Source organism: Cryptomeria japonica, chromosome 10 (assembly GCF_030272615.1).
Source record: "Cryptomeria japonica chromosome 10, Sugi_1.0, whole genome shotgun sequence".
In the NCBI taxonomy this organism is placed as follows: domain Eukaryota; kingdom Viridiplantae; phylum Streptophyta; class Pinopsida; order Cupressales; family Cupressaceae; genus Cryptomeria; species Cryptomeria japonica.
In genome coordinates, this window is record NC_081414.1 from 633,233,532 (window position 1) to 633,249,847 (window position 16,316).

Sequence of the window (16,316 nt, forward strand, 5' to 3'; positions counted from 1 at the left end):
TCTTTGAAGCTTTTAATTTTATGTAGTGTAACATTTTGGGAATAAATGACAGCACCTTGAAGATTTTTCTGCCTTGGAGGTTTTTTTTTTTTGCCTTGGTTTTGCAGATTACTTATTCTATCTCTGTCAGCGCAAGTTGATGTCTACTTTTTGGTTAAAAGTCATGTTCGTTGATGATTCTCTAAGCTACTTTGGGTGAAATGCCATTGCATGCAATGTCAACATCCTATAAGAAACTCTATCACTAGTCTTTTGAAAGCGTTGGTTTCTGTTTTGTATTAACTTCGGATTGTAATTAATCAAAATCATCAAATCATTCTTTCATGTAAATATAAGTAAATGTATAATGTCACAATTGTATATTTCCCACAGTTTTTAAAATGCTATCTCCCCTGTAAACAGAGGAGGGACATAGATTCTGCATATTGCCTCTTACTGATTTGCCTTCACAAGTCTTAAGGGATAACAGAATTTGGCATCCACCATTGGCAATGAAGTGTTCATTTTCGAGAAGCTCCACATGCACACAAGGCTGAGCGCAAGAGCATCCACGGAAACAATCCAGTGCTGCAACCTAATCCTATCTGGCTTGAGGCTGATAGAGAGACATTACTAGAAGTTTGAGAAGGTTCTTGTTTGATAGCAAGACAAAATCTATACATTGGTGGGTTGCTGCCAGTCTCGGATAAGGAAGAAAACTGAGCTCAATTAATCAGCACATTGCACTCAATGCATCAGCTTCACCTCCTCAATGGTAACGAGACTCTTCACCAAGCTTGCTGTGAAGAGTTTCACGAGATCCAATCACGCTAGTGGAAGTTCAGTGTTTTGGAGTCACATACTTGGTCAATTTGCCTAGCCAATGTATATAGTAGCTTAATAAACTGAACTTACTAACTTTTCAATATTCAAGTCAGATAAGTTCTTATGTACATCACAAAGAAATTTATGAAGCAGCCCAACTTATTCATATAAAGACTTTCACCCACAGGAACAGGTAATGTATTACATACAATTGAATTGTCATAGCCCAAAATTAACATTCCTCATGTTAAGCATTATGCTCAGATGATATAACTTTCTGTTCCCTGGAGTTTTATATGAAGTACTTTTAAAAAATAAAATGAAAAAAATTAAAATTCCACTTCACAATCCCTCACGGTAATAGTGATGTTGTTATAGAAGAGGTAATTATAGACTCAAAAAAGGAGGTTGAAAGTTCTGTTTTTATGGATGTCTTAAGTGTTGGATTGTTTGAATACACAGATTTAAGAAGAGTTGCTAGCCCTCATTAATTATTTAACTAAAATTTGAAGAGAATGATGAAAATTTCTATGTTCGTTGTTTTAGAACATTCTAATAAATGATGCTCAAATCACTATACTATTAAAAAAAGAAAATAAATTAAATAAGAACTGATTTTTGCATTAAATGGCTTGATAATTTAATTTATGGAAAGTTTTGTGTTTCAGGCAAAAATATTCAATGATTCCACCACTGAGTTTGATGTTCTTGTGGCAAGTGATGCCATTGGAATGGGTTTAAATTTGAACATTCGTCGCATAATTTTCTCAACACTGAAGAAATATGATGGTATAGGAACTCGTGATCTCACTATTCCAGAGATCAAGCAAATAGCAGGTATTGTACAATTACTTTTCTTTTACATTTCTAAATTTTTTCTACTAGTTAATTTAACTTTTCAATATGGAATCAGGGATTTTATGCATCCTGTTTTTATTTGCACTATTATGTTTTATTGCTATAGTTCTTGGCCTCACTTCTATGTAGGAACTACATATTTATTATTCATAATTTTATTGTGGTAGTGTTGACGTGTATTTTGTACACAATCATACACAGAATAAAATACCGACAGGCATCTTATCCTCTCTTGAGAAAATAGTCTCTAACTGCTGAAGATCTGCAAAAAGGATCAGTTAGGTAGACTCCAAGGTTCTTTTAGTGGGATCTCCACGTGTGGACAAGCTTTTTTAGTGGTATGATGTGATTTGCTGTTTCCTTCAAGGCGTCTTACGGATTCAAAGGCTCGAAGATTTTACTAATCTAAAAGGAACTTTCAAAAAATGGCAAAAGGACAGGGTTTAAGTAAGTCTAATCTAGCCTAACCCTATGAACGACTTAGCATGAATGAGATTTGGCAAGACTCAACCAACTTCAATTTTGCCATAAGATAACAACTCAATTGAAATTAGTGCGATCTTCTAAGGTAATAATGGTGTTCAATGCATCAAAGACCAAGGACACTACTATGAAGGTACATATCCTAGATGCGAAAATGCTTGAAGGTTAAGGACTCAAAATGTTTTCCAGTCGACCACGCAAGGCGTTCCTACAATCAGCAAGAAGCTAGTGGTTTGGATAGCGAATCCTACCAAATATCAAATCTCACACTTAGTCTTTCAAATTAACAACTACTTCGATTGAGCGTGATTCAAGTACATCCAACAACCATGAAGATAACTTATGAAATTTGCAACAAAACACCATAACTTCAATATTTTATTGATTTCCAAGTCATCATATACAACAATTGCTTGAATTTCTCTCTTCAAGACTCAATCTTGCTACAAAATAAAATTGCTTCTAACTCTAATCTCTCTATTACATCAACTATTATCTCTCACACTTATTCACTATTTTCTATTACAAATGAAATGAAAAATGGGGGTATAAATAGCATCCCCAGTTACAATGAAAGGTCCAGATTGAAAATAAATCAATGGACAAGATCATGACACCTAAACCCTAATTAGGGTTTGTTACAAATGACCTCCTTTTTACTGAACAACATTAAATACATAGCCAAATATTAAATTTGGCACAAAAATCTAGGAGGTATCAACCAATGAGAAATAAGATGTCATGTCATCTGTAACAACCTTTCATCTAGAATCTTATTCCCTTTCCAATTCTCTTTCTTAGCATATGCAATGAATTTTGTCACGATTCCTTCGATTTCTGTGCTTGGAATCTCGGGAAGATTCTTGATACTCTCTTCTAAGTGGATAACCTGATCAAATGCATCTAGAAGAGCTGCGTCCCAAGTAGGTTCAAGTTCCTTTGTTTTATCAATCAGGAGCATGGTGGCATACATCTGATCATACTGCTCATCTGTAACATCTGCGTCCTTGCGAAAGATGATCTTTATTCTATCCTCAAATTCTTGTAAATCCACATCTGTCTCGACCTCGATCCTTCTGCCAAGAATGGTATGAAGTACCTCAAATACTCTGTCCTGGATCGGATTGATCACCTCCTCAACTTGACCACATCTAACACTGATGTCCTCGAAGAGAACACTCTTTATATGGAGCAAGGTTGACCACTGAAACAAACTGTGAGAATCACCTTCTAAGATCCTCTCTTGTGCTAAAATTCTTCTGGATGTGTGTCTTATAACTTTCAAGACAGGGATGACAATGTCCTTGGTATGGGCAAATGCAGCTACTGTTGCCATCAATCTGTGAATAATCTCAAGAACTTGGATAGCCTGATGGGTGATCTTCGACATCCTTGTAACAAACTCAATGGCCACCGTGTGAGATCTATCCATCCAACTACATGTACGCTGGACTAGGCTCCTGAATCTTTCTGCTTCATTGATTGATTGAAGGGGCAATGCCTGCAATGGTGATCTAACTGGATCCTGACGTCCCAAAGGTTCATTGATGTGACTGAAATATGTCCTCCATGCACCGACCTCTTTCTCAAGCTTTCTATTCTTTTCTACTTCTTCTCTAAACTTGTCCTTCAATGCCTCAAATGTGTCTGTGGCATCATCTAAAGTCTGCTCTGCTGTGGATGGTCCTAACTCAATAGTCTGTATATGATAGTCTTCTGCTAGGATCTCACCCTCATATTTGTCTGCTGCCGGTGTAGCTATCTGCAGTTTTCTAGATCCAGTCTCATCTCGAATCATCTTGGACATCTTTGTAGCCTTCTTCTTCTCTGTTGTCATATGTGAACGTCCCACGAGGCTCTCTAAATCAATTGCACTGTCCTCGTCCTCTATTACGATCACCTTAGTCAATCTTTCCTTCAACCAATCTGGGATATTCGATCTTGTCTCTTGAACTTGAATTTCTTTATGTACCATTTCTTCTTGTCTGGGAGGAGATGTTACTTCATTATCATCCTCTAAATCATAGTCTTGGAGAGATCCATCGGATGAAACATGCTGTGCCTGTCCTTCCTCCTGTCTATCATTCTGTACCATCGATTCCATGGACTCTTCCACTCGAACTGTTCTATCTTCTGGTCTGGAAGAAGTACCAGGTGCTTGATCTTTGTTGGCACCTTGCTTTTTCTTGGAAGACTCTTTCTTTTCTGATCTTTCCTTTCTCTTCGAACCTCTCGAATGGAGATTGCCCTCACTGGCACATCGAAGGTTACCTTCACCTGAATTCCTAGGATTAGGATTGCCTTCACTAACACTGGCTCCACCTTCGGCTGGTTTCTCTTCCAAAGTAAAAGACATGGCTATGCCCTGTTCTCTCAACTTCTGATGCTGAACGTCTACCCATCTGCGAGTACAAGACAAGACTGGTGCCATCAAATCATCTAAATCCACGGCCTCGGGCTCATTCCAATTCAAACTTATTGTTTTGCTTTCTCTATCATATGAAGATTGGATGTGCCTGCCGTTGTCCTGAGCTTGGTCGGCCACTCTGTAAATCTTACATTTCCTGATGAAATCCAAAGGCAATCTAGAATGCATCTTTTGTTTCACTTCGAGATCATCTAGGAGATTCATCATAAAATCTTCAATCTGGTGCTCATGTCTAAATCTTCTACCGACCGTCTTCTCTAAATGTCCAAGTGGATCAAAACTATTCCTCCAAGCAAAAGATGAAAAAGGATACAAGGCTAACTCCTTCTCTGCATCATCCATGGCTAAGACATTAAGACATACCTCAACTGAATTACCCAAAATAATAGGTACCTGAACTCCATTCTGATGTCTGTGTCTGAATGCCTTCACATATGCTGCCAACTGCCTTGTTACTTCAAGTAACACAATTCTGTCTGTCGGGTACCTCGGCAACATGTATGGAGGTAAAGGACATCCATACACTCTAATGTAAGTGAACTTGGGAAACTGAATGAACCAAGCACCGTACCTCTTGATGAATTCCTGGGCATCCTGAGATAATCTGTTGTGAATCCCTCCTTGCAATGTCCTTGTTATGTTCATCGTGAAAGTATCATTGATTAACTTGTAGTTCTTCCTTGGTGGATGATGCAAGTAGGTATAGGATTCACAAACTCTGACCTCGCCGGGTCCTCTACCAATCACTCCTCTGTGAGGTAGTCCTGCGTACTCAATGCTCCTGATTAAGGCATAGATGACGTATGAACTCATGTGGAAGGACTTAGTAGCCCTGAGTCTTCTCAACTGTACGTCTAAGCAATGGCTAATTATCCTAGCCCAATGTATTGTACCCTTTCCTTGAACAATCACCTGGATGAAGTAAAACATCCATTTCTCAAAATAGAAGGCATGAGGTGCTCCTGTAACTCTGTTGAGCATGGTAATCAAATCTCTGTACTCCTCCTGGAAATCAATCCTGTGTGGTGTGTTCGGTACTTTGCTCAGACGGGGACGACTCTTAAGTAGCCAGTTCTTGTTGATTATGCTTAGGCAAGCATCTGGATCATCATCGTACACTGATCTGGCTCCTTCAATGCTCTTGTATATCATGTCCCTGTGCTCTGGAAGATGGAAGGCTTCACTTATGGCTTCCTCTGAAAGGTACGCCAAAGTGTTTCCTTCGTTGGACACAATTGTCCTGGACTGTGGATTGTAATGACGGGCACACTCGATCATCAACTCGTGGCACTGAATGGCTGGAGGAAAACCGGCCGCCTTGATGATGCCACTCTCTATTATTCTCCGGGCGACAGGTGATGGCTTGCCGATGTAAGGGACCTCTCGGAACTTCTTCGTGCTAAAGTTCCCCAAGTTGGTATCTCCAATGTTGCTCCACTTCGACACGATCTTGGTCTCCACTTCTTCGGTCTTCTGATCTTCTTTCATGAGAGCCGAGCGACTGGTGGATGCTCCCGCCTTTGGGGTCGCCATACCTACACAACATTTCATTATAAGAAATAGATTTTGCAATAAATAACGTAAATAAGAGAGATAAATTTTAGGAAACCTCATGATAAGTCTCTAGAGTCATCATTTCCTAAAATACAACGATTGAGCCAAGAGAAATTCAAAAATCAAAATTTCAAAATTTGAAATATGACGATAAATGAATAAAGCAATAACAATTAAATCGCCATACCTCGATAGAGAGCTAACTCTAGAATGCAAAAACAAAATTTGCCTAGGCAAAATTTGAGATATAAAGTAATCTTCAATATGATCTCCTCAAAATTGACTTCGCCACCTCTGGAGAGAACGTGATCTTCAATTATTGCCTTGGACGTGGTCTCAAATGGATCTTTCAAGTTCGCACTTTGGCGTGGTCTTCAAATGGATCTTCAAATTCGCCTTGGTCTTCAACGTAATTCGCACTCTATACTTGATGATATACTTCGCATCACCTTTGGTTTGGATTCGCACCACCCTTTGATAACTAAGCGCGCCACCCTTGGATGAATGAAACTCGCACCACCTTCGAACACACTTCGCACTATATTCGCTTCTCCTTGATTCGCATGAAGAAAGGTAAAAAAATGATGTAGAAATGATAGTTTTTACCCCCCTTATATAGCGCGTTCATCCTTCACCCCTTAGGCCGACTTGATAAAAATAAAACCATTTTTTAAATGATTTGCAATGAAATGACAAGGCCGACTTGCTTAATTGAGCGCTTAAATCGATTTTTCATTAATTAAATAATTAATTATTAATGCCTTGCCTTTTTTTTATTTGCAAATTTCGATTTTAATAAAGGCAAAAAATAATTAATAAAGATCAACGCCATATTAAATGCCAATTTAAATAGGATTTTCAATTTTTAAATCGATTTAGCATTTAAGGAAATTTGAATTGTTTAATTTGGCGCCAAAAATATGAAAATAAAGGGACGTACCTCATCGCTCTGGTCCCTTGGAGAGGGACAGGAGCGATCCATGATTTTGGTCTTGATTCTTGCGTTTTAAACGTTCAACTCCTTCATTTCCACGTCCCAAATCGATCATCTGGTGGTCCTTCGAATTTGAATTTCTTTCTTGTGCGAGCAAGTGCATCTCATGACCATTATCGCCCTGGTCCCTTGGAGAGGGACAGGAGCGATCCTAAGGTTTTTGCTCGAAATTCTCCATTTTGGTACGATCCTTTCCTTGTATCATCTTCCAAATGTCATTTAAAACCTTGTGCGTCCTTATCTTAACGTGATTTTCAAAGAATATCATGTGTTTTGCCTAACATCGCCCTTGTCCCTTGGAGAGGGACAGGAGCGATCTCCATGTCTTCACGTTCATCTTGTATCTTTGACCTTCGAACTTCCATTGTAAGGCGAATAATATCATTGCTTGTCTATTCCACGTACGTCCCAATTGCTTTTACAAGGCACCTTTGATGTTATAAAGATCATCGCCCTTGTCCCTTGGAGAGGGACAGGAGCGATCCATGTTTTTTCTTGATCTTGGCGATTTTAAACTTCGATCTCCTTTGCAACGTCTTTCCAACGATGTCCCTTACCTTGCTTATCCTCGCCTGGCTTTGGTCTTGAAGGAACGTGAGTGTTATTAATAGCATCGCCTTGGTCCTTGTCCAAAGGACAGGAGCGACGTGAGGCTTTTACATTATTTGGCGATGTTTGGACGTTCAACACTCTTGCAAATTATCTTCAAATGATGCCTTGGACCATATGCTATCTTAAGACGTCTTGACTTAGCTTGATCTTGAAGCAAAACAAGGGATCCAAAGCAAATCGCCCTGGTCCCTTGGAGAGGGACAGGAGCGATATGGTCCCTAGGTCCATTTTGGTGATTATTTAACGTTTGAAATCTTCATGCATCACCTTTCTACTTTTCCGTGGACCCTCTAAGACTTTACGAAATCTTGTCCTTACGTAAATCTTGCATGAATTGATCAAATATATCTAATATCGCTCTGGTCCCTGGGAGAGGGACAGGAGCGAAGTTCATCATTGCGAGCTTGTTCTTGTTTTTACCAACTTGCAATTATCTTCATTGCGTGAAATGACGTCCTTTAAGTCCTCTTGGTAACTTAATATTTGCTTGTCCTTTGAAATCGATGCCTTAATGGAAATATCGCTCTGGTCCCTTGGAGAGGGACAGGAGCGATATGGGTCTTAGAGTGCACATTCCTTCCATGTGATGACCTTTACAACCTTGCGCTTGATGGAAATGCCCTAAAATGTCTTTGCCACCCTTCGTCTTGACTTGGATCGGTTTAAACATGAACAAGAAGCAATACAACCATTGTATCGCCCTGGTCCCTTGAAGAGGGACAGGAGCGAACTTGCTCTTGTGGCCTTCATTTCACTTTGTCACCTTCCAAATTTATATTCAATGGATTTGTCATGCTCTACTCCATTCATCCATGCCCTGACATCATCTGCAACCTTGCAAGAAAAGCAATTATACCAAAAATCGCTCTGGTCCCTTCCTGAGGGACAGGAGCGAACTAGGCATTTGACATTGTTATGGACGTCCCAAAAATCTTCAATTTATATTCAATGCGTTCATCTCATGTTCTCCTTTGTTTTTGAACGTAAACTTGCCTTGACCCTTGTCTGGATTTTGCAAAATGAAGGAAATCGCTCTGGTCCCTGGGAGAGGGACGAGAGCTACAAGGTACCTCGCCCTGGTCCCTTGGAGAGGGACAGGAGCGATTTGGTCAATATAGGTCATTCTCCTTCGTTTTTGCATCTCAAATTATATTCATTTGGCAAAGCATCTTCCCTTGGACGTCCTCAAATCATTAAGTTTTCGAAATCTTGCAAGGACAAGGCGAAATTTGAATTGTAGCTCCAGTCCTTCACTGAGGGACAGGAGCGATTTTCCTCCTGGAGGCCTTTCTGTGCTCACGAAAATCTTCAATTTATATTCAATAGAAAGATCTCGTCTTTCTCCATCACTTCAAACGTAAAATTTGTTTGGACTCTGCAAGGATGATGAGGTATTTGAAAATGAGCTCCTGTCCTTCACTGAGGGACAGGAGCGATTTTGCTCCTACAGGCCAAAATAACAAGATTTTTCACATTTTAACACTTCACGAGGTGAAAACAAATCAATTCCAATGCCCAGGATCAAAATTCAAAAAAGTCAAAATTTGGTTAAAATATTCAATCGGACAAAAATTCACATTGACGGTCAACACTTAGACAAATTTAAGCTCTGCATTCAAAATTCCAATTGAGAATTTAGACCATTTTGGCAAATTTATTGCATTCAAAATTTGCATTCTAGAAAAGGAAGCCCAAAAGCTCACAAAAAGGACTGGATTCTGGCCTGAAAAGACGGAAATTAAAACCCTAAGGCTTGACCCTAAATCCAGACAACCAACTGACTAACAAAATCCTAAAAAACGAAAGCGAAAACGAGCGAAAAACAAGCAAAAAGAGGGGGTCCCCATTTGTGATGGGGCGATGTGTGAAATGGTCACAACAGGTAGTTGTTAGAAAAGAATGTTAAATTGAGTTCTGATATTTAGGCACCCTATCCAGTTCAGAGATTGATGAACCACTTACTATATATTGTACCCTTTTCTTTTTGTACTGTGATGTCCCCATCTTTAACCTTACTATCAGAAGCAATAAAACACTTATGTGTCAAGGGTGGCAGCCTTGAAAACACTTCCAATTAGCTAGTAGCGAAGAAATAACAAATTGTTTATAGTTCAAGTAGGTAGTTATATATTTATATCATGAAAGACATTGTGGAAAATCTTCTTATTCCATAAGACTTCACGATTTTCCTAACAACCACCCATACTGAAGCAGTGACAATAATGCTGGTGATACACAAGCAATCATGGAGATCTTTTATGCCAATCCCTCTTCATTAAGAAGACAATACATATCCATACCTCATCAACCATATATACATCCATTCTTTATTATTGCTGCCATATGATATCTGACAATGTATCATCATTATCAGGAAGCATATCATTACATAAGAGGATCCGATAATCCATGTCAAAGGAAGATGATCATACTAAGGCATTAACTAAATCGATTCAATATCCATCGAGGGAAGATTAAGCTTGACAAGTATATCTACTTCATCATCATCACTGCCATAAGAAGGGCAAAGGAATATAAATCCCCATGAACCATGTTCAGGCAACTAGACCAAGCAATAGTTAATGAATAATGACAACTGATATGAATTAATGTAGCAGCGGTTAAGGGATAACAACCAAAGGATATCGATTAAGACCTAATTAAGGTGAGACATGTCTCTTAGAATGTAACCAGTCTCATTGTGCAAGATACATAAGGGAGTTGGAACTCATTCAATCAGACATCATTCAATTTTGTCTTGTTTCTTTACTTTGCATCCTAAACGGATCTGCTCTTTTGAGCATTCATTGCCATTGGCTTAAAGGTTGGATATATCTGAGTATATATCAGAAACGGCACCAAAGATATTGCATGTGTTTCAAGCACCAATCAGAAACAGCAATTGTACTTCATCACTGTTAGTGATTGAAGAGTATTAGCAGTATATTAGCATTGCCAGGTCAGACACAGCTTCATAGTCTTATCACTATAAATCCAAGAAGGAGATTCAAAGCATATAACTCACAGTGACACATCAGAAAGAGCAGATTTTTCACTTAATTTCTGCAGATTTGATATTTCATTTGCATATTCCTTCAAGCTAGATCAGGGACAGCAGCATCCAATCAGAAGTGAGGTATAGTGCAATTACTTTTATTTTACTCTTTTACATTAAATTTTTTCTACTAGTTAATTTAACTTTTCGATATGGAATTAGGGATTATATGAATCCTGCTTTTATTTGCACTATTAGGTTTTATTGCTGTTGTTCTTGGCCTCATTGCTAAGGGGGAACTACATTTTCATTATTTATAATATTATTGCAGTTGTTAGAAAAGAATGTTGAATTGACTGCTAATATTTAGGCACCCTATCCAGCTCAGAGATTGATGAACCCCTTACTATATATTGTACCCTCTTCTTTTTGTACTGTGATGTCCCCATCTTTAACCTTACTATAAGAAGCAATAAAAGACTTATATGATCAAGGGTGGAAGCCTTGAAAACACTTTCAATTATCTAGCAGTTAGGATATAACAAATTGTACATATTTCAAGTAGGTAGTTGTATATTTCTAACATGAAAGACATTGTGGAAAATCTTCTTATTCCATGAGACTTCATGATTTTCCTATCAACGATCCATACTGAAGAAGTGACCATAATGCTGGTGATACACAAGTAATCATGGAGATCTTTTATGCCAATCCCTCTTCATCATGAAAACAATACATATCCATACCTCATTGGCTATATTTACATCCATTCTTTATTATTGCTGCCATATGATATCTAACAAGGTATCATCATTATCAGGTAGCATATCATCACATATGAGGATCTGATAATCCATGTCAAAGGAAGATGATCAGACTAAGGGATCAACTAAACGGATCCAATATCCTTCCAAGGAAGGTTAAGCCTGATAAGTATATATACATCATCATCATCGCTGCAATAAGAAGGCAGAAGGAATATCAGTTCCCATGAACCATGTTCGAGCAATTAGACCAATCAATAGTTAATGAATAATGACAACCAATCTGAATTAATGTAGCAGCGGTTAAGGGATAACAACCAAATGATATTGACTAAGACAAAGATAACATGTGCAATTGGAGTAATTAGTGGTGGCAGTTAGTTAAGACTTAACAAATAGTCCCTCAGCATGAAAAGTTACAATTTGCATGTTAAATCAATTTGCTTATGTTATGAGGAGGTGCGATCTAATTATAGAGAGACTTATTATGAGACATGTCTCTTAGGATGTAACCATTCTCATCGTGCAAGATACATAAGGGAGTTTGAACTCATTCAATTTTGTCTTGTTTCTTTATTTGCATTCTAAATGGAGCTTCTCTTTTGAGCGTTCATTGCCATTGGCTTAATGGTTGGATAATTCAGAGTATATCTAAGAAACAGCACTAAAGATATTGCACGTGTTTCAAGCACCATTTGGAAACAACAATCATGCTTCATCACTATTAGTGGTTGAAGATTATTATCAATATAAAACCATTGCCACTTTAGACACAACTTTATAGCGATTTATAGCCTTATTGCTATAAATCCAAGAATTCTCCCTTAATTTCTTGTAATGTCCCCTTCTCTGCAGTAATCAATTTAGTTGGCCGTTAGCCTATTCTGGAGACCCCTAGGCTAGTCGGGAACAAAAAAAATAGGGTTTCCTATTTTCGAGGAGGATTCTATGGAAGTTTGATGGCCTGCATGTTGGATTTTCACAGTTTTGATTCTGGTTTTCTAATGGGTTTTTTGAAAGCTTCGCAATGATGGTACACGCGTAGCAACCATTGGAGTTTGGTAAACTTACTATTTTTAGTAAGTGGGGGCGAGGTCAACTCATTTCTCTGGGTTTTTCTGGGTTTTAGAGAGCTTCGTGATGGTGTGACATGCAAATGAATTTGAAGACTTTTTTGGACTTACTCTTTTTAGTAAGTTGCGACGATTGCTCAGAATGTGGTTAAAATGCTCTTGGACACACTTACTATTTTTAGAAGTATGCTATTTTTAGCAGGGTTGCAACAGGTTTGTTCAAATGGCTATTTTCGGCAGGTCAGTTTGAGCAGTTGGGTCTTCCAACATTTTTGGAGCTATTTTGGCAAGTGTGAGCTTATGTTGGGCGAATTCATGGTTGAGGAAAAATATTTTATAAGTGAATTATTAACAAGGCAAGATGGATGCCTTAGGAAGAAATAAGTTAATTTAATGAAATAATTCACTTATCTACTTTGGACGCCATAATACACTTTATTGATATTTTTTTATAAATTATATTTGCCTACTTGTGATGGGCGATTTTGAGAAAAGAGAAACGAAATGCAAATTACAAATTATAGAGAAATGAATGTGCATTTGGATTTGGTGTCCATTTGGGAGGGAATTTGAATTTGAATTTGGAGCTTCAAAGGCTATAAATAAGAGTGTTGGGCTCTTGTTTTTGTTGTCCATCAATATTTGCAACGAAGTGGTGCCGAAATTTAGATTGATTGCTTCGAGGAATGCATACCTCCTAGCTGGTTCTTGGCTTCTTGCTTGAGAGATAGCAACCAGTTGAGATTGTGAGACTGTTCTTTACACTGAAGAACAAATGGAGTTCATTGTTGTAGTGAGATTTGATGTGCTTAGGGGTGTTTGTGAGTTTCCAAGTTGCCGGTTGATTGTAGAGCTAAATTGGTTTTTCCATCATAAGTCTAAGAGGGAGTTTTTGTTGCTTCTGGGTATTTTCTCTTTATTTTCCCAAGGACTAGGCGATCCCTTTTGCTAATTTTCAGAGGTTAATTCGAAGTTTTGAATTTTATATTGGAAATCACCCTCCTTACCAGGCCATACCATGTCCGTGAATGCCTTGGAAAGCAAACATTAATGGTTTGATCAGATTTGCAGCTGGTTGTTGGTCTTGGCTTGGATGCCTTCTCTCTGGGGATCATTTGCACTTAGTTTCAAGTCATTCCGTCGAGTTTTGGAAGAGTTATGAGCATTTTAGTGTGATTTTATGTTGCTGGTCTGTGTTTTTTCAGTCTACCGATTAAGTATTTCAGACTTAGAGTTTGGAGTTTGGGGATTGTTTCTTGGTAGTGAGTCATCTTGGAACTTGAGAATTACATTGCATATCATTTGCAGCTGTTAGACAGCGATATCTCTTGATTTGCAGTGGTTGAGTAGATAGTTTGTTATTTCTAGTCCGACCACTGTATAAGTGGTTGAGTGATTGTCTTGTTTATTCCAGTCTTCTTGGATTTGTAATCGGCTGGTTATATCGCCAAATAGTTGTTAAATTGTAGTATTTCTTTATCCCGCTGAAAAGTGGAAGTGGCTAGTCTAACCGCCAATATGTATTGATCTCAATATTTTATCATGATAACGCTAATGGGTGAAATTATTGTGTGTAAAAATTGAAAAAAATGGTGGGGAACATTTCAGTGGTATCAGAGCTGGTTTTCCTACTAGCTTGTGTGTTCAGTTGATCAGAATTCTCCATGAGCGATAGAGAAATCCGCTATTACAACAAAGAAGAAGAGACAACAGTATCAGATTTCAGTAGTTCCAATTGAAGAGACCTTTTCAGAGCTGCTTAGAAACAGAGAGACAACAGTTGACATTATGGCATAGAGACCAACAAGACAAAATGAGACCCCTGATGCCAGAGCAAAAAGAAAGTTTGATGCCATGATGGATTTGATGTCACCGTTGCTGGCTAAGCATCAAAATGTTGGTGGAACCCCTAATCAACCCACTAATGGACATGAAGCTAGCACTTCCATCACTTGTGGAGGAAATGGAAGCAACCATGGCAGTAACCAAGGAGGTCCTAATGGTTGAATTCCTCGAGGGTCAGTTTCTAGGCCTTTGCAACCTGTCTTCCTACCCAAGGAAGCACCACAAGCTGAAATCGAGATACACACTGTTGATGAAGTGAGGAATAGTTACATGGAGTATGCTTCTCTTCCCACTGAGATCCGGGATGCCCTCACCTTGGATCGGTTCATGAACCAAAAGAAGAGAGGTGGAAGATATGATAGCCAGCCTTATGCTCCAAGAGATTACCAGCAAGCCCTTGGAAAGGTTACTCTATCCCACTTTGACGGGAGTGATAAGTGCTCTGCTAGATCGTTGGTTCAAAAGCTAGACAATTATTTGTCTTTGAGACAAATGCCGGAAGAAAATGCTATCAAGTTTGCAACTTTGCATTTGGAAGGGGCTGCTCATTAGTGGTGGTATTATGGTTTGGTCACTCTTGGCCATAGTTCAATTGTCACCTACAATGAGTTTACCAACAAGCTCATTGAAAGATTTGACACTAAGGATCCTGAGGTGAAGTTTTGTGAGCTTGCACAACTGAAACAACAAGGTTCATCGGATACCTACATTGCCGATTTTCAAAGACTCTTTGTGATGGTTACCAGCATCTCTGAGAAAAGGCTAGTGGTTCTTTTTATTGAAGGACATGAAGAGGCCTTGAAAGGTTGGGTTAAAGCCTTTGATCCACCCACCTTGGCTGAAGCAATCAGGAAATCAAGAAGCATGGAGTTGGCTGCCCCTAAGTCAAGAATTCAGTCCAAGCCTTTCCCTTATCGAAAAGACCAAAAGAAAATTCTAAATTAGGTCGAGAAGTTTCCTTCTAGGATGGATGATGAGCTCCGAAGGAAAAATCAGTGTTACTCTTGCAAGGAACCATGGGCCCCAAGTCATAAATGCTATGGAAAAGGCAATGCACACTACATGGAAGCCTATTTTGTCGATGGATCAGAATCTGAAAATTTTGAACAGCAGACTGATATGGGGGAAAGTGAGTATGAGGAGTTCCCTAATGATGAGGAAGGAGGTCAAGAAGGTGGGAGTGAACTGGTTCAACTCTCGAGCTTTCAAAAGAACGAATCCTTCAGCGTCCTGTTGTGACGTATTCACACATCGCCCCATTGCAAATGGGGACCCCTACTTTTTTTCCTCTCTGGGGTTTGCTTTCTAGGTTTTTAAGGTTTTGTCTGTTAGCCTTTGCATACTGAGTGTTGCCAGAGGGATCACTAGGATGGCAGGCTCTGCTTGAGCCAGGGGGAGTCAACAGGTGCTCCAGGTTAGGGTTTCTTTGAAAGTCTTCCTTAGGACAAGGTTTTGCTCTTGTTGCTAATTGTGTCTTGTTTGAGTTTGAGGAGGTCAATGAAGCTTGGTGAGTGAATATCATCCTTGAAGGTCTGAATTAAGTCAAATTGGTGAGTGATGAAGTCTGGAATGTCATCCTGATCTTCAAATGTCTTGAAATTTGGCTGTCTGGAATGTCATCTTGATCCTAAAATTTGACTAAGTCTGGAAAATTGAAGAATCCTCCAAAAACTAGATTTTGTATTATAACTCTTGGAGGTCCGAAACCACTCTCAAACATCCTGACAGTATATATGTAATATAACTTAAAGTATAAGAATCTTCCTTCTTATACTTAAATGCTATATTCCATATATGAATCCTGATAGAGAGACCAAAATGTCAAATTTCGCTCCTGACCCTTCCAAAGGGTCCAAAGCGAATTTCAATTTCGTTCCTGACCCTTCCAAAGGGTCCAGAGCGAATT

The 16,316-nt window shown here is 38.8% G+C and overlaps 1 protein-coding gene across 8 annotated transcripts in view; it reads left to right on the plus strand.

Annotated features, from left to right (window-relative positions):
- LOC131036035 (ATP-dependent RNA helicase SUV3, mitochondrial) overlaps window positions 1-16,316 on the plus strand; it is a 242,567-nt gene that overhangs the window by 131,512 nt on the left and 94,739 nt on the right. For all 8 annotated transcript variants that reach the window (XM_057967836.2, XM_057967834.2, XM_057967835.2 and 5 more), the window contains one exon: window positions 1,473-1,641. In XM_057967836.2, the coding sequence (XP_057823819.2) occupies window positions 1,473-1,641 (169 nt within the window). The remainder of the gene's footprint in view (window positions 1-1,472; window positions 1,642-16,316) is intronic.